Source organism: Molossus molossus, unplaced genomic scaffold (assembly GCF_014108415.1).
Source record: "Molossus molossus isolate mMolMol1 unplaced genomic scaffold, mMolMol1.p scaffold_m16_p_9, whole genome shotgun sequence".
NCBI lineage: Eukaryota > Metazoa > Chordata > Mammalia > Chiroptera > Molossidae > Molossus > Molossus molossus.
This window is the reverse complement of record NW_023425403.1, coordinates 10971669-10991828: the sequence shown is the minus strand read 5'-3', so window position 1 is coordinate 10991828 and position 20160 is coordinate 10971669. Positions and strand designations below refer to the sequence as shown.

At 46.9% G+C, this 20160-nt stretch overlaps 1 protein-coding gene across 2 annotated transcripts; it reads right to left on the bottom strand.

Moving 5' to 3' along the window:
* Positions 1–490: 490 nt before the first annotated feature.
* Positions 491–2812, bottom strand: HELT (helt bHLH transcription factor). Of its 2 annotated transcripts, none has more exons than XM_036250245.1 (4): positions 2552–2812; positions 2010–2114; positions 1642–1738; positions 491–1223 (listed from the first exon to the last, which is right to left on the bottom strand). In XM_036250245.1, the coding sequence occupies exons 1-4, from the start codon at positions 2576–2578 to the stop codon at positions 724–726; spliced, it is 729 nt and encodes a 242-aa protein (XP_036106138.1). In that variant the 5' UTR covers positions 2579–2812; the 3' UTR covers positions 491–723. The 2 variants fall into 2 exon arrangements, with proteins under 2 accessions (XP_036106138.1, XP_036106139.1); XM_036250246.1 differs by having other exon boundaries at positions 491–1220.
* Positions 2813–20160: the final 17348 nt, after the last annotated feature.

Below are 20160 nucleotides of genomic sequence, written 5' to 3'. Positions count from 1 at the left end.
ACCAAAAAAAATTTCAATGGATGTTGTTTTTCAGCCATAACTTTTTATTATTTTTTTGTTTTTACAGAGACATGTTAAGATTGTAAACTGTCACTCACCCTGAGGGCCTGAGTATGGGGATGCTGAGTATTCTGCGCTCCAGATCAGGGGGCCCGGAGGTTGGACTTCCAGGGACCTTGCCTTGGGGTAGGAAGGGCGCCCAGTCTGAGCTGACAAAAGTTCACCCAGCCAGTTTGGGGTGGGTCCTTGGATTCGCATTTTCTGAGAGCCAATAGCCCGTTACAGTGTTTACCCTTCCCCGAGTAAATTCTCAACGTGCACCTGGGACGGTATGGGTCAGCCGCCTCAGGGGAACCTGGAAATCCCCTCCACAAGTGACACCCTCATTTAGCCACTGCCCCCCCCCTCCCCGCCCTCAGACCAGGCAGCATCCCACCTCTCCAAATAACGGGGCCATCATCCTGGCCCCAGGGAGCCTCTGGTCCTCTGCACCTCTGAGGGGATGGGTTGTGGAGGAGCAGAGGTAACAAAGAAACCCATCTCTTTGGGTCTTTAACAGAAAACATTTATTGCCAGGGGGAGATCCTTCAGAAGACTGGATTTGCTCTTGGCGTTGCCCCACCCAGCTGTTTGTCCGCACAATATATACACCTGTACAATATACAGTATCTCTCCTAAGCAGCGCCCAATGCCCAGAGAAATCAGGCGGGGGAGGGGCAGGTGTCAGAGCACCTGGGAATGCTGGGGAGTGTGCAGGTTGAGGCCGTTGGGGTGTGCGTGGCCGATCAGGTTGAGGTAGTGCCGGTCCAGGCCCTGCACGGGTGCGAGGAAAGGGCTGTGCTGTTGAGTGGGGCTTGGGAGGGGCACAGGTGTGGTGGGCAGGTAGGGCAGCCCCGGGCTTCGGGCCGTGCTGTGTGGCCAGGAGAAGGACCCCGGGGCTGCACCCTGCGGGAATACAGGGGCCTCACCGGGGCTGTGGCCCCCAAACTCGGGCCCCGCTGGGTGCAGCTGATAGGAGAAATCCTGCTCCGAGAGCGACCCCAGAGGCTGGAAGGTGGGCTCGGTGCCCAAGCGGGCCTTGGACTGCAAGAAGGTGAGGATGCGCGCGTACTTGGTGTCCTTCGTCTCCATGCGCTCCACGGTGGTGAGATAATGCACCAGGTTCTTCATGCATTCGTGGTAGCCGTAGTGAAAGTAGTTGGCAAACTCTGCTAACAGTTCTGCTGGAGGGGAGAGGAAAACCGTAGAAAGGAAAGAAACTGAGCAGCCCCTTCCCTACTGAGAGCCCAAGGCAAGTAAGTGCCAGGCACCTGCAATCACTTTCTGGCCAAAGTTCTCATTTGAGGGCCCCCTCCTCTCTCTCCAGTCTGGAGACTGGAAAAAGCGCAAGCAAGAGACCTTTTCCGTAAGAGACTGACTCTACCTCTCCCCACCTGAGAGGAGGCAACCGAACCAGTGTATGCCGAAACTAGTTCTTCAGCCCCCTCCCCTTAGCTTTTGCAGGACCCGAACCCACACCTGCCCCCGCAGTGTCAGATAGGAGACTTCTCCCGTGCGCCTCTTCACTTCTGTTGCCACCTCTAGGTCTTTGTGTGGCGCATGCTCCCTGCCCAGGTTTCCCTTTGCCCAGCCAGCGCCCACCTTTTTCCCTTCCCCGGGGGAAATCAGCCGAGTGCAGCGCCCTCAGGTACTGAACGGTCATCTCGAGGATCTCCGCCTTCTCCAGCTTCCCGGAACTCTGCAACAGGAGAGGGTACCTCACAGCAGCGGCCCAGCAGGCGCAGGCGAACCCCGGCAGGATGGGTGCAGGGTTCTATCTGAAGAGGACTAGCGAGCACAGTGCTGCTGTGGATCTGAGGGAGAGCCGCCTGGTACTCGGCTCTCAGGCCCCAGGGAAGGAGACTCTCGCATATGGCCCACTCTGTCCCCAGAATGCTGGCATCTAGGCCGAGAGTAGCAGCAGAGGACCCCCCGGCGCCTAGTACTCTATTCTCAGTGCCCGACGTTACCTGCTTCGCCAGGGCCATGGGCACCGTTTTGCCCAGCTCGTTCAAACAGCGGTTAATCCGGTCCCTCCTCCGCTTTTCTATTACTTTGTGGGAAACGCGGGTTCTCTGTGAACAGAAATTTGTGAATTTCGGATGGCTTTTCCCAGGTAGTTGAAATTGCCACAGCTGTAGCCATCTGCCCACCGTCTTCCCAGCTCCCAGTGCTGCCCAAAAACTCGCCTGGGAAGGAGTTCCTGCCGGTCCACACTTGAATCAAGCGAGCCCTGGGCTGGTGCGCACTTCCCTGCCAACTTCCCTACTCGCTGGGCTACACCAACAAGCTGAGCGCCAAGGCAGCAAGGAGGTGGCTTCTAGGCCTGAGCTCCTCCCCAGTTCAGGAGTCTCCTCTTTCTACCCCCTTTCCCTTCCCAAACCACTCAGAATTCCTTTACAAGAGAAGTCACGCGTGGCCACGTCCCTGTGTTGGCCCAGCCCGGTGGCCGCTCCGGAGTCTGCGCCCCCACCATCAGGGCGCAAGAGCCGTCTAGCCTCAGCCAACTCACTTTGCGTTCCTTGAGCTTGTCTGACATCCTGGTGGGAACGCGCCCTCGGGAGACGCAGTGGCGCAAGGCACCCGTCCACTCTCTGCCTCTGTGTCTCTTTTAGTGTCCCAGGTAGACTGCAGCCTCCCAGCTCCAAGGAGCTGCCTTATAAAGCGGTCATCTAGGGCTCCAAGTGCATTCACGAGTTGAATTATTCCATAGGATTAGGAAGCTGCGTTTGGGGGATGTATGCATTCAAGATCAGTTTTAAAGAAGTTAAGAAAAAATTTTTTTAGCAGTCCAGGGGGGCGAGCTGGGGGTAGATCAGCTTTGTTAATCCACGTGGCCCTTCAAAGGACACGTGATCGGCGGGGAATAATATTTGCATGGCAACAGCCCCGGCAGGAAAAGGAGGCAGTAAACTGCGGCTGGCAGCGAGCGAGCGCCTCGCAGGCGCAGAGCGCAGGGGCGCAGCGGCCGCGGGCACCGGGGGGCGAGGACCGTCACAAAACAGTGTCGCCTCCTTTAGTCCCACCACTGAGTCTCACACGATTGCCTGTTTACAAATCCCAGCAAGACTGCAGTCCCTGCTCCCCGTGCGTTTTAAAGCCTGTCCAGAGTCATTAAAGTAATTAAGTAAGCCTTTAATAGGCTGTTCCGCTGGGTTCAAGGGAGAGCTCTTGGAGACGGAGGCGCCCCGTTTGTTCCCAGGCTTTTCTCACACGACTTGGTGACACGTCCATCTCCCCCCTTTTTGTTTACACCGCTTTATTTGTCCGGACATCCCGGCAGGTGTGGGGCTGCGGCTGGCACACGAGGCTCCCGCCTCGCACCGCCCCTCCCGCTGGTCTTTGGCACGCGACGCTCCCCCTACTCCCTGACTATGTCGCTTGCTTTCTTTTCTCCCTCCTCGGGCTCTCTTTGCGGGGGGAAGAGGCTCAATTTGTAGCCTCTTATCCTATACGAAAATGTCCATTGAAAAGTATGAATAGTTTCATTGGGCTAAATTTTAATAATGCCAGAGTGTGGGGGAGGAGAGGCAGGCAGACAGGCGTGTGTGTGTGTGTGTGTGTGTGTGTGGTGTGAGGGCGGTGGTGGGAGGATTGGGGGGCAACACAGAGAAGAGTAGGTCGAGAAGAAAAGGGGGAATGCAGCTGGCCCAGGCGAGCATTATGCAACGTCACCTGCGAGAGGGGGCGCCTACAGACCCCTATTCATTTGCCTAATTTTGGTCAATTTAACAAACTTCAGGAGAAATTGTTGTGGCTTTGTCAGGGAGGGTGAAGCCTTCTGATCGAATTAACAGCATGTTTTGATCCGGTAAATGTCATTAGAAAGGGAGAAACAATCGCGCTTAGAGGGCTCTGAGTAATGCGCCCAAGTGGAGACGCCAAAGCGCACGGCTCACAAAGGGAGCAAGTAGCTGCCACAGGGAACTTTTGTACCCGCCCATCGCCCAAGTTTTGACACAAAAAGGCATTATTTCATACTTGAATACGTTTAATCCAACGATTGTCTATTTTCTGCAAACATATTTTCACAGCATTGTTAACTTTTTATGTCCCCCTTTCGCGGGCGCCTTTTCTTAACGTTTGAGGGCGGGAGAGCGCAGACACTTTGGGCATCAATATTTGTCATTGAAAAGGGCTCCGTGAAGTTAGGGAAGTTGATCTCTTTTTTATGGTTTTAGAGAGCGAATATATTGGGGGAGGAGGAGGGAGGGTAGGCACGAACAGAAACCCGGGAGGACATTTGCTGGACAGGCCCAAGGGGAAGGAGGAGGGAGGGGGCTCTCCACCGCCTGCGCCTCTGCGGGCAGCCTGGCCCAGCAGCCGGGCCTCGTCCCCCATCGACAGGGCTTGCTCACATTTGCTGCCTTGGAGCAGCACTTTGGGGGCTCCAAGCGTGCGGAATGTGTGTGTGTGTAGGGGGGCGGCTAGGGAGGAAGAGGTTTCTTGCAGATGGAAACTGTAAAAATGGTTTTTGTTTCATGACCTGCTCTGGAGTCAGGGAGCTCTCGCCTCTTTCTAATCTGTTCCGTCTGAGAAACTAGAGGTCTCCTTAGACATCTTTCCCTCCTTTTCTGCTTCCCACCTCCCCTTCAATTCTCTCTACTCTGCTGAACCATGCAAGGCCCCAGACTCTCCCCTTGGATGTTGGTAATCCTTGGCTGAGGTGGCTAGGGCAGAGCCCTGCTCTCTGGTGGGACCCAGGGAGCTCCTAGAGCGCAGAGTCTGCCCCGGGGTGCCGAGCACTGGAAAGCTAGCAGCCTACCTGCCGCCTGCCTGGGAGCACAGTCTGCACCCCTGGGGTGTCCCTCTCTGTCTAGCTTTCAGTCTCGTCCTGACGTTTCTTTTCTACTTTACGCCAGATTGGACACAACTCGCACCCTCCCAAAGGTTGCTCTGCCAGCCTCGGGTGCCTTCTCAGGGGTTGTCAATTTCGGTATATTCACTCTCACACAAAGGGATTAAATGTGAACCCTTATCATCCAAATTAACTAATGTGAATGGGTAAAAGGGAGCACGCACACGTCTCGCCCCCACCCCCCTTTTTTAAGCCAGCGGACTAGGAGTTGATCCTCTTACTGCTCATGTTAACCACCAGCTGCAGACACTATCCACGGGCCAAATTTCATTCTGTGCAAACTGTTTAATTTTCCGTGTTTGCTCGGGAGCTGGGCTCCAGGGCTTGCCCTGAGCTGCAAGTACCCCTGTGTGTTTTGGGGGCCCAAGTGAATTGAAGGTGAGTGAGTGTATGGGTGGAGATGGGGGGGAGGAGTATGCACCCTTTTATATTTTCTTGGGGCTACAGCTCTTCTTGGGAGACTGAAACGCCTCTTCCGGTCCAGGTGAGGGAAAGGATGTGTTTTATTCTCCCCTTACCAGCCTGAAGGCTAGTCATCTTCCCTTTAATCCTCCTCCTCAGGATGGTGCTAAAGTGTTCCCTGCTCTTGACCTTGTTTCCGCCCAAAATGAGAGCAGAGTAATGGTTGCCGAAGCCAAACTGTCAAATTTCAGCTCCACCACCTACCAGGGCGAAACTTTGGGCTGATCACTGAATCTCGCCGTGCCTCATTTTCCTCTTCTGTACAATGGAGATGACTGCTGTGTCTACTAGGTTACAGGGTGGCCACTGGAATGAAGTAGCAAACATAGGCAAGGCACCTAAAACAAGGCTTTCCTTCTCAATGAACGGGGTTACTTTGCATGGAAATCTCTTCTGCAGTGACTCTAATATATCGTGTTTTGTGGGTTTTGCACTGCTGTATGATATTTTTATTCATTTCATATTTTTATTTCATCCCTACGAAAGCTTACTTTCCCTGAAAAAGCCACAGTAATTTTTGTAATTGACCGAAATTAGGCAAATGAGCCTTTCGAAGTCCCTCTCACAGGTGACATCACCTCGTGCTTGCTGGTCAGCTGTGTTCTCCCAGCTGTGAGCCTGAAAAAGGCTCCAAGCGCGCTCTCGGCAGCATAGTCATTTCAAGTGATTCAAGCAACTACCATCCAACTCAGAGCAAAGCTGGGAGGTAAGACCACTTAGAAATTAGACAGTGCTGATTAAATGTTAGTCTGCATTTAGATTCCCAGAGAGACATGCAGGCAAAAAAGCATTGCATTATAGAGGGAGACAGTACCATAAATACTCTGTAAAACATTGGAAGAAGCAGTGCTAGAAAGCCCCCCTTGCTTGTGGGAAGCCTTTCAATCCAGGTGGTTAATTCATTCCACTTAGTACAGCCTGAATGTCCCCCCTTTGCTCTCCTGCTGTCATTCTGGCGTGGCCATTTCTACCCGAGATTTGCTCATCAGGTAGCCATTAGCTGTCAAATACCAAATGGTGGCTTCCAACTTCATCCTAAGCAGTGCTTCTCAAGCTTTGAGGTGTGTGCTAATCAACTGGGGGTCTTGTGAAATGCATAATCGGATTCCTTTAGGTCACGTTTGCACTGTTCAGTGTGGTTTTATTGAAGGAAGGAAAACTGGGACAAGAGCTTCCAGGGTTGCTTGGGAATCAGTGCTGGAGCTACTTCTACAAGCAGTCCCTCAGAGGGCCCCATATGGTCATATTTCACCACTTATTTTTGGACTTTTAAGAGAACTAGGGGAAGTGTAAATATAACCATTGAGAAAGAATAGTTTTAGGAAGATCGCAGGATAGATGAAGGTGTTGCTCTCCACTTCTTTTTATGTTAACCTCACTTAGAAGTATATTACATACAGATGCTGTGAATGGTGTCCATTATGGGCTTTGATTATTCTAGGCAACTGGCTTTCTTTGGGGGTTGATAATTATAGCTTTGTTTGCTCTGTGTTAACTTGAGCAGCCATCCAGAAGTGATCACTGAGGAGTTTTGGCTTAGAGTTGAGAGGAGTTCTTTTTATAGGGTAAAAGTTTTATCTGTTTTACAGGGCAAATTTGCACAGAGTACTAGAGATATATGTTACTGAAAATAAGACACAATTGCAATAAGTAACGTAGAACTTGGGGAAGAGATTCAGGTTGAGGAGAAATGCAAAGTACAGGAATGTTAATAACAGGTTCCACTATATGGGCATTGATCAAGTAGCAGACGTCTGGGAGGCACCCACTCTGTGCACACAGGTGATGGCCAGGCTCCTCCCCTCCCTCTCTGCCATCTTCATTTATTCACCACCACAGTCAGCATTTACTATGTGCCAGGCACTGGGCAGGGCAACATTGGAGCCCTGAGGAAAAGAACATACAGCTTTTGGAGAACCTGTAAGTTTCTGTGAGGGAAAAAAAGGACCTGGCTAAGGGGATATCCCTTAGGGCTGACCCCCATCCCTCATTTGCCTGTTTCAACAAACAGATCTACCTCCCTAGACTTGCTTCCCATGGTCTGGAGTTTTAGTTCACTTTGTTTCTTTACATTAATCTTACCAATTAGACATTAATTTGAGGATTTATAAGTCCTCTCCTTTAAGAACTTTGTTGCCTCTGAGAGAATTAGGGACTCTCATTAGGGTGAATTGCTATAACTGATTTTGTTCCTCTCAAACACCAAATAAAGGGGGCTGACAAGAAACCAAGTTTTGATCAAGATGGAGTAATCTTGTAAAACCTGGTGAGTTTGTTTCCTTTGGCTGTTACAACAAATTACCGTAAACCAGGTGGCGCAAAACCACAGGAACTTCTCTCACAATCTGGACATGAGAAGTCTGAAATCAGTAGCACTGGGCTGAAGTCAGGTGTCAGCAGGGACATACTTCCTCTGGAGGGTCTAGAGGAGAATCTACCATTTGTGGTTTTGGATTAATGGCTGCCAGCAGTCCCTGGCTTATGGCCGTGTTCCTCTAGGGACCCTGTCTCCACAGTCACACTGCCTTCTCTTCTCTGTGTCAGAGCTCCTTCGGCTTCTCGTAGGGACATTTACAGGTGCATCTGGGTGCCACCCGGATAATCTTCCCGGCTCAAGATGCTTAACTTAATCAAAGGTGCAAAGCCCTCATTTGTCATATAAAATAACATTTATGGGTTCCAGGAATTGGAACATAGATGTCTTTGAGGGGCCATTATTTGGCCTCCTATACTTGGTCAAATGCCATAGTGGGAGCTCAGACAGCAGCTGAGCACTAATGCCTTGACAACAAGGCCACCTGAAGGGGGCAGAGGTGTGGGCAAGAGGAAGTGGGGGGAGCATAAAAAATACATGTTCTGGCCCTGGCCTGTTTGGCTCAGCAGTTAGAGCGTCGGCCTGCGGTCCAGGTAGACCAGGGTTTGGTTCCCGCTAAGGGCACGTACCTTGGTTGCAATTTGTCCCCGGCCCTGGTTGGGTCGTATGGGTGGCAACCACTCGATGTGTCCCTTTCACATCCATGTTTCTCTCTCCCGCTCTCTCTCTCCCACTCTATCTGAACAAAAAAACGAAAAGGTGTCCTCGGGTGAGGATAAAAAAAAAGTACAGGTTCTGATTCCCAGCTTAGCAGAGCTATCCCTCCGCTCCCTTTCTTCTTTTTGTTCTTCTTTTATCCCCTTCTCCCCTTTCTCCTTTCTTATCCCTCTTGCATCACGGGGTCCCTTGCTCTCAGGCCTCAGAATTGAAGCTGCTGTAATATGTTTATGCTACATGGTGAGTTAGATAATCTGTAGTTTACTGACCTACAGCTCTCATTACCATTTACACACACACACACACACACACACACACACACAATGGCTTTGCTCAAAACCAGCTAATGAAGATCTCTTCTTCTCCCCACCCTTTTCCACTGTCCTCTCTTCTTATAGTTGGCTACTAGTCTCTTGAAAATGTCATGCTCACACTTATTGAGACCTGTGATTTAAAGAGATCTGGATATAAATTCTAACTGCTTACAGAATGGTCTTGGGCAAGTTGCTGTACCTCAGTTTTTGTGCCTATAAAACAGAGATGATGGTACCTACTAGGCCTGTTGAGATGACTCAGTGAGGTAATGTGTGGCAGTCCCTGGCATAATGTCCACGCCACAGGAGGTGCACGGGGCCCGAGATGCTAATGCATTGATTTGGATGAGTACCTGCTCTATTTCTGGAACAGTGCTCACATTGCAATTGGGAACAGAACACATTTGCTGCCTTTACAGAGTTTAATGAGTGAGACAGATACAAATAGGGAATCTGATATAAGCTGACAGGGGTGCAAAGGTAGTGGAAACGCAGAGAGGACTTCCTGGAGGAGATGATGCATAAACAGTCCTGAAGGGTGAATGTATTAGCTTCCTAGGGCTGTCATAGCAAATTGTTGCAAACTGAGTAGCTTAAAACAAAGGAAATTTATTTTCTCACAGTTCTGGAGGCTAGAAGTCCAAAATCAAGGTGTCAACAGAACCATGCACCATTTGAAGGCTCTAGGGGAGACTGTCTTCCTTGTCTCTTCCAGCCTTTGGTAGTCCCATGTTCCTTGGTTTATGGCAACACGATTCCAATTGCTGCCTCTGTCTTCACGTGGCTTTCTATTGTCTCTCCTCTTTTTACAAGGACATTTGTCATTTAATTTAGGAGCGAGTGAAGGACCTCGACCAGGAAGGGCCATCAGAAGGAAAGGAAGGGAGCCCAGAGGGCTCCTGGGATTCGCAGGAGCAAAGGTGCAGGAGATGCACCAAGGAGGAGAAGATGCCCAGCAGGATCTGATGAGGAGAGATTTGGAGAATGTGCACAGGATTCAAAAGGTCCATGGGGGTTGAACGTGGAGATCTTCATCAAACTCTGCATGTTTCTGAAGAGTGGGAAAAACAGAAAGGGGGCTCACTCTCTTTCCCTGACCTGGACTGTGAGGGTACGTGTTTCTCAGCTGATGAATTCACACTGTACGTCAGAAAGACAGTCCTCCTGGTAAATAACAGCTGGAGTTGAGGAGGTGTATGTTGTGCTAGAGATCCACAGACAGCTCAGGCCACCGGTGCTTGTGGGGGGTTATGCAGCACTGGCCCGCTCTTCTTTCTCCTAGGCCAGGGGTTCTCAACCTGTGGGTCATGACCCCTTTCACGGGGGTCGCCTCAGACATAACAGTAGCAAAATTACAGTTATTATGAAGTAGCAAAAAATAATAATAATTTTATGGTTGGGGGTCACCACAATATGAGGAACTGTGTTAAAGGGTCGCGAAATTAGGAAGGTTCAGAACCACTGTCCTAGGCTACTAACAATATTCAACGTGCAGACAGGCAGCATCCTGTACCTCTCAGGCACTGGGCTCCCCCAGGCACTGAGTGCTTCACAGATCTGTGCTCATTTAATCCTCACAACTATAAGATAAGTATTATGTCTATGTTACAGGTGAGAACACAGGCTTGGGGAATTCAAGGGCATTTAAAGGTATATAACCAATAGCTGGTAGAACTGAATACAAACTGAGGCTCATCTAATCCCAAACCGGCACCCTTGATCCCAGTGAGATTAGAAGTCCTCGGAGAGTCTGCTCAGCTGAGGGACTCACACCATCTCCCAAGAACCAAGTGTAGCTGCTGCTTCACAAAGGAGGGGGCCAGTCTCAGTGTCCCCAGTGACTTCATAGATCTGTGCTCCCTGATAGCCCCACAGGTGCAAGTTACTTTTGAGTTCAGTTCTCTCACTCTCACCCTTCGTGTTTCTGAAACCCCAGGAATAGCGATGGCGTCCAAACTCCTTTACATGTCTGAAGCCTTTGACGACACTTCCTGGGCCCTGTTTCAGACTTATTGAAAAGGATCTCTGTGGGTATGGTCCTCAAATATGTGTCTAAGAGAGAAAGGGGGGAGAGAGAGAGGGGGGGGGGGAGAGAGAGAGAGGGAGGGAGAGAGGAACTTCTCAGATAGTTCTGATGCCCTGATTCATGGTCTGGCATTTATCTGATACCTCTGCTATACAACAGCTTATCAGTAATGTGAGATTATGTTGCGGTTATCTCTTGACATTAGGTTTTGGCAGATGGATAGGATAATGAACATGCATAAGTGTTTCTAAATCTTTTACATCATTGATTCTGATATGTTTTTATAAGGCAATTTGTGACCTCTTTGCGTATTATGACACCTTAGCTCCCTCACCCCTTACCTTCTTATTACTTTGCCTGATCTGCAAGGCTCAGTTTGAGAAGGTATCCGTATCATGAACTGGGGAGCAGAGTGACCGACCTTGTGCTGAGACTGTTCATTATGGGAGGGTTTGGACCGATGGAGGGTTGGCTGGTGCCCTCTAGTGGGTGGAAGTGTTCAGCTCGTCTAAGACAAGGGCTGACCCACTTGAGTGAACTGGATTCAGCCTTGAATGGACTGTTTGGAGACGTGCTGTGTCTTGCCAGGGTGACTCATCTCTCTGGCTGCAGTATTTATGTACAAATTGGAAGGGTTGGACAAAGAGGTCAGTGAACAGGGAGTCAGCACCTCCGGAGGGCTGCCATGGAGAGTCGTACATAAAGTGTGCGCAAGGGGGCAGCATAAACGTCTGCTCTAATGGCGTGTGAGCTCTCCAAGATGGGACCTTGGCGTCGGGTGCAGTGCCAGCATGGAGAAAGTTTCAGTAATGCTGTTGAAGGTGGGAGGGCAAAGGAAGAAAGGTAGATTGGTGGACTTGTCCATGTTGGCTCAGGAGGTGGCAGGGTGAGATGGAGACTTATGAAGTGGAGGGCACTGCGGCCCTGCATGTCAGAAGCCTGACTAAGAGGTGGTGGCACAGCTGCTGTGGGGGCCACGCTGCCCCTCCACACACCCCCCCCCCCCCCCCCAGGATGAGGAAACACCAGGATTCTGAAACCAGCATAAGCCGGTTTCCCTCTGCCGGCTAGAGCCAGGCAGGGTCAGTGCAGCATGGTTTCCCTGAAGTGCAGGTTGTGGGGAGGTAGGCTCTCCTGCCAGGGGCTTCTAAACCAGTCCCTTCTTGAGTGTTTTGACAGAGTTAGCGGAAACAGCTCTGGTTGCCAGGAGACCTGGTCCTGGCCTTGGCTCTCCATTGACATAGCCTGACCTTGACAGTCCCTTCCCCTCGCAGTTTCCTACCCCACCAAGTAGGAGGCTCTACAGTGGTCAATGTGGTCACAGCCAGGGCTTTTTGCCCCCTACTCCTTGTGCCTCTCTGCAGTTGATGGGACCCCCAGCATGCCTGGAAGGAGCCAGCACGGGGAAGACACACACAAAGAAAGAAGAAAAGTGGAAGACATGGGAAAGGCATTGAAAGAGAAACAGACAAAGGAAAGAGAAAAAAGAAAAGAAAGGAGAAGAAATAAGTATAAGATTTTAGCAGATTTCTTAAATAATATTTTTTTCTTTATTGATTTTTAGAGAGAGGAAGAGAAAGGGAGAGAGAGATAGAAACATTGATGAGAGAGAACATTGATTGGCTGCCTCCTGCATTTTCCCCCAATGGGGATTGTGCCCACAACCTGGGCATGTGCCCTGACTGGGAATTGAACCAGCGACCTCTTGGTACATGAGTCGATGTTCAACCACTGAGCCACACTGGCCGGGCAGATTTTAGCAAATTTTATTAGTTAATTCCACAGACATTTATGAAGCACCTCTATTTACTTGGTGTGATGGTTAATTTTATGTGTCAACTTGGCTAGGCCACAGTACCCAGATAGTTGGTCAAATAATAGTCGAGATGTTGCTGTGATGGTATTTTTAAAGATGGCATTAACATTTAACTCAGCAGACTTTAGGTAAAGCACAGGACCCTCCATGATGTGGGTGGGCCTCATCCAATCAGTTGAAGGCATTGAGGGGAAAAAAAGAATGAGGTTCCCTGAAGAAGAGGAAATTCCGCTAGCAGCTGCCTTTGATGAGAACTGCTACATAAGTTCTTCCCTGGGTTTTGTGTCCTTTGTACCACCCCACAGAGTTTGGACATGTCAGCCTCCACAATTGTGTGAGCCAATTCCTTTTAAAAATCCATCTCTCTCTCTCTCTCTCTCTCTCTCTCTCTCTCTCTCTCACACACACACACACACACACACACACACACACACACACCTGTTGGTGCTATTTTTCTGGGCAACCCTGACCAATACACTTGATATTGTATTTGCTGCTAGGTACAGTGGTAAACAGACCTGAGAGAGTCGGCCACTTGTGTCTCTTGCAGCAAGGGGTTAAAGTTTGATGCTAGACCAGTGGATGGTGGATGGTGGAGACATGAAGGAAGGGTGGGTGGGGCAGCAGGGTGTCATCAGAAAAGACCTTGAGGAGGAGATGGTTGGAGTTGCACCTTGGATGATGAGTAGTGTTGCTTGGACCGAGATGCAGAGACGTTTCAGGCAGAGGGATTTGTGTGAGGAAGCATGGAGGCTTGTGATGCCCCCCTTGCCCTGGGTGACTCTGAGGTATCCTTCACCACCATGTTCAGAGGTACCCTCTTCCAGGAGCCTCCCTAGATGATCGCTGCCCACCAGACTGGTACTCACTCTATGTGCCAACATTATAACACTTCAAATTCCATTGTATTTTCCTATTTGGTTATCTGTCTTACCCACTAGATTGAGAGACCCTTAAGATTAAGCTCTATCTTACTCATATTTGAACTCCCAACCCCAAGCACCTTGCCTAGCATGGCATAGTAACTCAGCATGTGCTTGCCAGCTGAGGAAGGACCATGAGATTGTACCAGTCTTGCACCCTGAGGCAGGCTGCCAAAACAGAGCCAGAGCGCTTGGTGGGGGCGGCACGTGGGGCCGCTTGGGAGCGGAAGGAAAGGCGGGCAACCATCAGAGGAGACTGTAGGGTCCTGGGTAGGCAGCTGCAAACCTAGAATGAGCTTCGGATACAGAAATAAGAGGGAAGAAGTGATCATAAGAGAAGAATGAAAGGAAAGGCAAAACTTAGATCACATATTTTTTGGTAGAGGTGGGGACATTTTCAGAGAATATCCTGCATGCACTCAAATATCCAAGACACAACTACAAACAACGTGATATCAAGGGAATATCTAGCTACAGATTCTTAAGCAATTTTTAATTGAGTCAGTGATATTGCTGTAAAAGGTATTTATCATATTTGTGGCAATTATGGCCTCTTGTATTTTGGGGAAATCTTATGAATTCTCCTGACGGTAAAAACAAGAATTCAGTATCCCAGTTTCCCTTGAAGTCAGGGCACAGGAAGTGACCAGGGCTCTGCCACCCAGACTTTTATTTGGAAGAAGGCAATATAAGACAGCAGAGCTGCATGGAATCTCTTTCTGGAAGGGGTGGTGTGGCGGAGAGACGTGCAGCTGTCAGAACTGCAGTGGCAGCGGTCCACATGTCGTCCTGCATTGCTCGTGTCGGTGTCCAGGTAGGAGTTGCAGGGTCAGCACCCAGGATGACAAGGTCATGCCTGAGAAAAGGCCTGCATCACCCCTGGACTAATTCTCTGTCTCTCCTGAACATACTATGAGCTACTTAATACCCTTGAACAAATTTGTTTTCTGTTTAAACTCCCCAAAGTGCATTCAGCTGCTTGCAACTAAAAACCCTGACTGATAAGCTTGCTTATATATAATATAGGACCAAAGGTGTTTAGAAGAATGGTATGATGAAAAATAGAAAACAAAAGGACAGGCCATATAGTGTAATAAGCAAATAAAATTTTTTAAAAAGTAGGAAATAGAGATCTCAATCTTCATATCAGAAAAAGTAGAATTCAGGCAAAAAATTAAATTAAGGTGCTGTATAATGCTAATAGGTGTAATTATGAGAAAATATAATAGTAATGGGGATTTGTACACTGAGTCACCATTTATAAAGTAGAAATTACAAGCAGTATAAGGAGAAGTCTATATTCACTATTTCTAATTCATGACATTAAGCTCAATCTAACTAATAGATACTGAATTCCATGCTAGGAAATAGAGAATGTAACTTATTTACAAGTGCCCATGTAACATTTGTGAATTAAAAAACTTTCCATTTACATTTTGAAATGTTTACAGAGAAAATGATAAAATATCTGGGATTTTGGGGTAAGGTGAGCCAAAATTGGTCATCTATTAATAATTCTTGAAGCTAAGTGATGAGTATATAGTAATTTATTATACTATTCTCTCTACTTTTGTGTATGTTTGGGGTTTTCTATTAAATAATTTTAAACCACTTTTCTAAATACTCTTGGTATAAAGAAGATATGAACTAAAAATTGTTAAATTTCTAGAAAACTACAATAATGAAACCTATAGAATATAGAGAAAGCAGAGCTCATGAGGAAATTTATAATGTTTAGTACTTCAGTCAGTCTGAGAGAGAGAGAGAAATGAGTTAAATATCCAACTAAAATAAAAAACAACAACAAAGCAACAAAATAAGCTAAAGAAAAACGAAGAAAGAAATGAAGCATAGATAAAAAGTAGAAATTAATTAAATAGAAACTAGAAAAAGGTAATATAAAATCCAAATGCTAGTTCTTTGGCAAAATATGTATCACTAGAATCAATCTAATGATATTGAAAACAATCTAATCTTTGAGAATAATTATTAAAATAAAATGATGAGAACCCATGAGGTCATGGGCTTATCAAAAATAATGCTACAGCCCTGGCCAGTTTGGTTCAGTGGTAGAGCGTTGGCCTGTGGTCCAGAGAGACCTGGGTTCAGTTCCCATTAAGGGCACGTACCTCGGTTGCAGTTTGTCCCCAGCCCCGGTTGGGGTCGTGCGGGTGGCAGCCACTCAATGTGTCCCTTTCACATCGATGTTTCTCTCTCTCTCTCTCTCTCTCTCCCTCCCTCCCTCCCACTCTATCTGAACAAAAAATGGAAAAAATGTCCTCAGGTGAGGATAAAAAAATAATAATAATAATGCTACAATGCACGGCCTTATTACCCAGAAGATGTTTGCAGTGATTGACCAGTTGGACCATAAACCTAATTTTATATATATAAAATTATGTAATTAAAATATATATATATATATTTTAGATAGAGTGGAAGGGGTAGAGAGAGAGAGAGAAACATCGATATGAGAGACACATCCACTGGTTGCCTCCTGCATAACCCCGACGGGGGCCGGGGCTTAAACCTGAAACCCAGGTGGCACCCACAGGGAGGTGGATGGGATGTTTCTCTGGCCCATGCCCACTTTCCCCCTCGCATCCTGCCTTCTTGCTGGAGACCAGTGTCCCCCTACCTGCCCTCCTTCCGAGTGTTACCAGGCTCTTTCAGCTCCCTCGGTGAGCGACACATGTTCCGACGCCCACACAGGACACTTGACAAAGAAGATTTTCTTATTTATTTGCTTGATAAGCTTTAGAAAACATTAAAATTATGTTACACTTAAGTGATCTCTTTACCAATTTTATTGAAAAAGAATAAAATTACTAAATTAGAATTGTTCTAGAAAATATGGACTGTAAGGTTGCTGAGGCAAATAAAGCTATGGCAGAAAACCAAGATGGGAAGTGGGGAAAGTTATATTCTCTATTTTAGCCCGTGCTACAGTAAAAGAGTTTACAAAAATAAATTCCACCAGGTTGCTTTTGTATTAGTCAAATGTGTTGGTATGTACAATTGATCATTTAAAAACAGTTTTTAAAGAAATTAGAAAAAGAAATGATAAGTGGCATGAGACAGAATTCCCTAAAATAACTGTCATTAACCATAAATATCTGGGCAGTGGGGGAAGAGGCAGTTATGGGTTGAATTGTATCCTCCAAAAGGATATGATGAAGTCCTAACTCCAGTCCTAATGTTATTTGGAAATAGGGTAATTGCAGATGAAATTAGTTAAGATGACTGATGTGCTTACAGTAGGCTCCCCTTTTTCGAGGGGGATATGTTCCAAGACCCCACATGGATGCTTGAAACTGTGGTTATATGGAAATACACACACACACACACACACACACACACACACCTATGATAGAGTTTAATTTATAAATTAGGCCAAAAGAAAGATTAACAACAGTAACTAATAATTATAACAATAAAATAAGAGTTCCTTGAAGACAAGGACTGTTGTTGTGATACTACAACAGTTGATCTGACCACAGAAACAGCTACTGAGTCCTAATGGGCAGGAGCGTCTACAGGTGGAGGCGCTGGACAAAGGGAGGAGTCACATCCCGGGCCAGATGATCGGCATGTGCGAGATTTCACCACACTCCTCAGAACGACACACGGTTTAAAATGTACGAATTGTTTATTTCTGGAATTTTCTATTTAATATTTTCAGATCACAGTTGTCTGAAAGTAACTGCGGGTTCCGAAAGCAAAACCATGGATAAGGGGACTACTGTGGAAGAAGAGGGCAGGAAGACACAGAGGAGATGCCATGTCCAGCGGAGGTGGGTGTCGGGTGGAGTTGTGCCACTGCAAGCCAAGGACTGCCGGGGACTGCTGGCAACCCCAGCGGCCCGTGCAAGGCCCCGCCGACATTCCGCTTTAGACAGCTAGCCTGCAGACCCGCAGGGAGTACATTCCTGCTGTCTCGCCCGATCTGTGGTAATGGGTGTTATGGCAGCCCTAGGAAACTGATAGAGACAGGAAATTAATGTCTCAGGCCACATGCTGCTTCTAGTAAGGGTGACACAAGGGCTTTATTTGTGACCTTGTTCATGACAGTATCCTGTTAACATTTTGGTAGTTCAGCTCCCTCAACGGGAAGGAGGCATTAGTAATAAAACTAACACAGGGCTGAAGTGGGGGCAAATTAATTATTTGTAAATTATGGTCAGTTCATACAAAAAATGATTGGTCTTTTGCCAGTGATGTCCCATAGTAACCAGGCCCCTCTCATTTGTGAAAGGACGGAGCGGATGTCAGTTGGTTTTAGGTAAATGCAGTGAAAACTGATGTGCCAAAGTTTGATTTTGTGGAAATAAAATTTGCTTAGTGACCAATTCATTAAATCCACCACATTAGCTGATTTACCAAATTTATCATTCATATTGAAAAAGAATGACTTTAATCGCAAGCAGAATTTTCTAGAAAGATGAACTATTTTTCAGTTTTGTTCCGCAGTATTGAAGTAAGTTTCAATTTCTTAAAAGTCAATAATTATAGGGTTAATATAGTCCTCATGAATAAATATATTTAAGGTTCAGTAAAGCAAACTAGGAGCCCCAATTTCAGGGTTTTGCATGGAAGCTTTTTACCATTTTACTTTTTGTCTTCACTCCCATCTTTGTGGTTACGGCCTAGGTTTTCACATTTGAAGCATCATCATATAGTCTTTGTAGTGATACCTTAGGAACCAGCACTTTGAAAGGTTTTATTTGTTCACATGGAATCTTTCTGCAAACTGCTATCAAATTGATCGATCCCCATTGCTCCTGTTAGAAACCAAAATGTGAGCATTTAAAAAAATGTAAGCATTTAAGAAACAATATAGCAGTTTATAAAGTCAACAATGAATTGTGTTACTTTTGATAGTTTCAACAGCCTTTGAGTCTGTTCTATAGTTATAATTTAGTAATTTAGTTGTAATTTAGAAGTAGCTCTTTCACACCAGAGACCTTCTAGCATGCTCATTGAATGTCAGTTTCTTGTGTGTTTTACATTTTAGATTCTGGGAGTCTTTTTCTTCTGCATAAAATATATGCCAGCTGTTCATCTGATGAAATATTTCAACAAATATATGAATCAAGGGGGTAAAGGCAATGGATTAAGCTGAAAATAAGAGAAAATTCAACTTGTCATTTATAAAACCCTGGACACTTGAGAAATAGTCAACACTTGTAATTTGAAATATATAAGGAATTGTTCCCCAGCATGTATCCTAAATCCAGAAGACCCTGGAGCTCTGAGTGGGCTATGGCTGGGGAGAAACTGAAATTAAACTAGAAACCAAAACCAAATTCAGATTCGGGGGAAATTTTGAAGGCAATGGCATCCTCTTCCAAGAATATTTAATGAAGGGTGTTACAGAATGTTAGTTGTTAACTTTCTAGTCTCCTTTGCAGTTAGGTGTGGCCACGGGCTGGGCTCTGGCCAGAGGACTGTGGGTCACTTGATGTGTCCCACCTACAGGCCTAGCCCATAAAATGTCCCCTGCCACTCCTTCCAATTTCCCATTTGACTGGTTCCAATGGAGACCAGCCTTAGGGCAACTTTGGAAGGATATTCTGAAGATGTGGGGCTACAAGATGGAAGGAAGCTTGGTTCCTGGCAGGGACCCCTTGCAGGCGAGCTGCCTGCCAATCAGGAACATGGCTTTTGATGTGACCGAGCAGACAGGCTTTTATTGTGTGAAACCGATGAAATGGGGATCGTTCATCACAGCAGTTAGCCTGTGCTGACCGTAACATAAAGATGATAGAAATGATCAGTTGTAAACATCGGTCACTCAGTGAATGCTCTTTTATGATGTTACCCTATTGCTCATCTTTGATAATAAAATAATAGCCAACCTGTATTGACTTTATTCCAGGATCTGTTGGAGCATTGACAAGTACAATGTCTAATGTTCCCACAGTCCTTTGAGATAAGTGATCTTTTTTATCTTCTTTTCACAAATGAGGAAACGGAGGCAGATATGTTTAAGTAGTTTGCTGTGGTCACAGAGCTCGTAAGTAATAGAGCTGGATTCAAAGCCAGGCAGTCTGGCCCTGTAATCTCCTCTATTAATTGCCTGTCAATGACTATGAGGATTTTGCAGGAGACCCCTGCAGGTCTGATGAGTAGGAATAGCATTCCAGTGCAGCAGAAACCAGATCTTACCCAGTCCCAGACCTGGGGGGCAAAGGAGGGGGGTCCCTAACTTCTGCACAGGGCTTCATGATTTTGTTCATCCTGCATGAGAAGCAGAGAAAAGGCTGAAATATAGTGTCCTGAGAGTTGCTGCTGTGACGTTATGTACCTTGGTCATATTTTATTTACTTAGTATGATTAAATCTAGAGGATTAGTGTGACTTTTCAGACTTTGCTTTAAGCCAGTTTGATTAACATCATCGACCTTCTGGAGCTTGGGTAACTCAAGCTATGCCTTTCATTTGCTGAGCAGCATCACAGATGGTCACCCCAGATGCCGCACCCTCCTCCCCAGCACCCACGTTGGGAAGTCACAAGAAAACAGCAGCATACAGTAGTGGTATCAGAGTGGGATTTGCCCACTTTTCCTAATTAAATATTGCTCAATACCCAACTTCAATGAACAAAATAGCAGCTAACCAGAGGCACTCTCTTCAGCTGGCTTGGCCTATAAGAAAGAAATCATTCTGCTTTGAGATGCATTTGGACGGTT

What these genes read in the sequence shown, in the direction of transcription:
- HELT (XM_036250245.1), bottom strand. Translation starts at nt 2,578, where the DNA reads ATGTCAGACAAGCTCAAGGAACGCAAA. An exon ending in ACAAGCTCAAGGAACGCAAA is followed by an intron (nt 2,115 to 2,551) that starts GTGAGTTGGCTG and finishes TTCTGTTCACAG; the next exon opens with AGAACCCGCGTTTCCCACAA. An exon ending in CCCCCGGGGAAGGGAAAAAG is followed by an intron (nt 1,224 to 1,641) that starts GTGGGCGCTGGC and finishes TCTCCCCTCCAG; the next exon opens with CAGAACTGTTAGCAGAGTTT.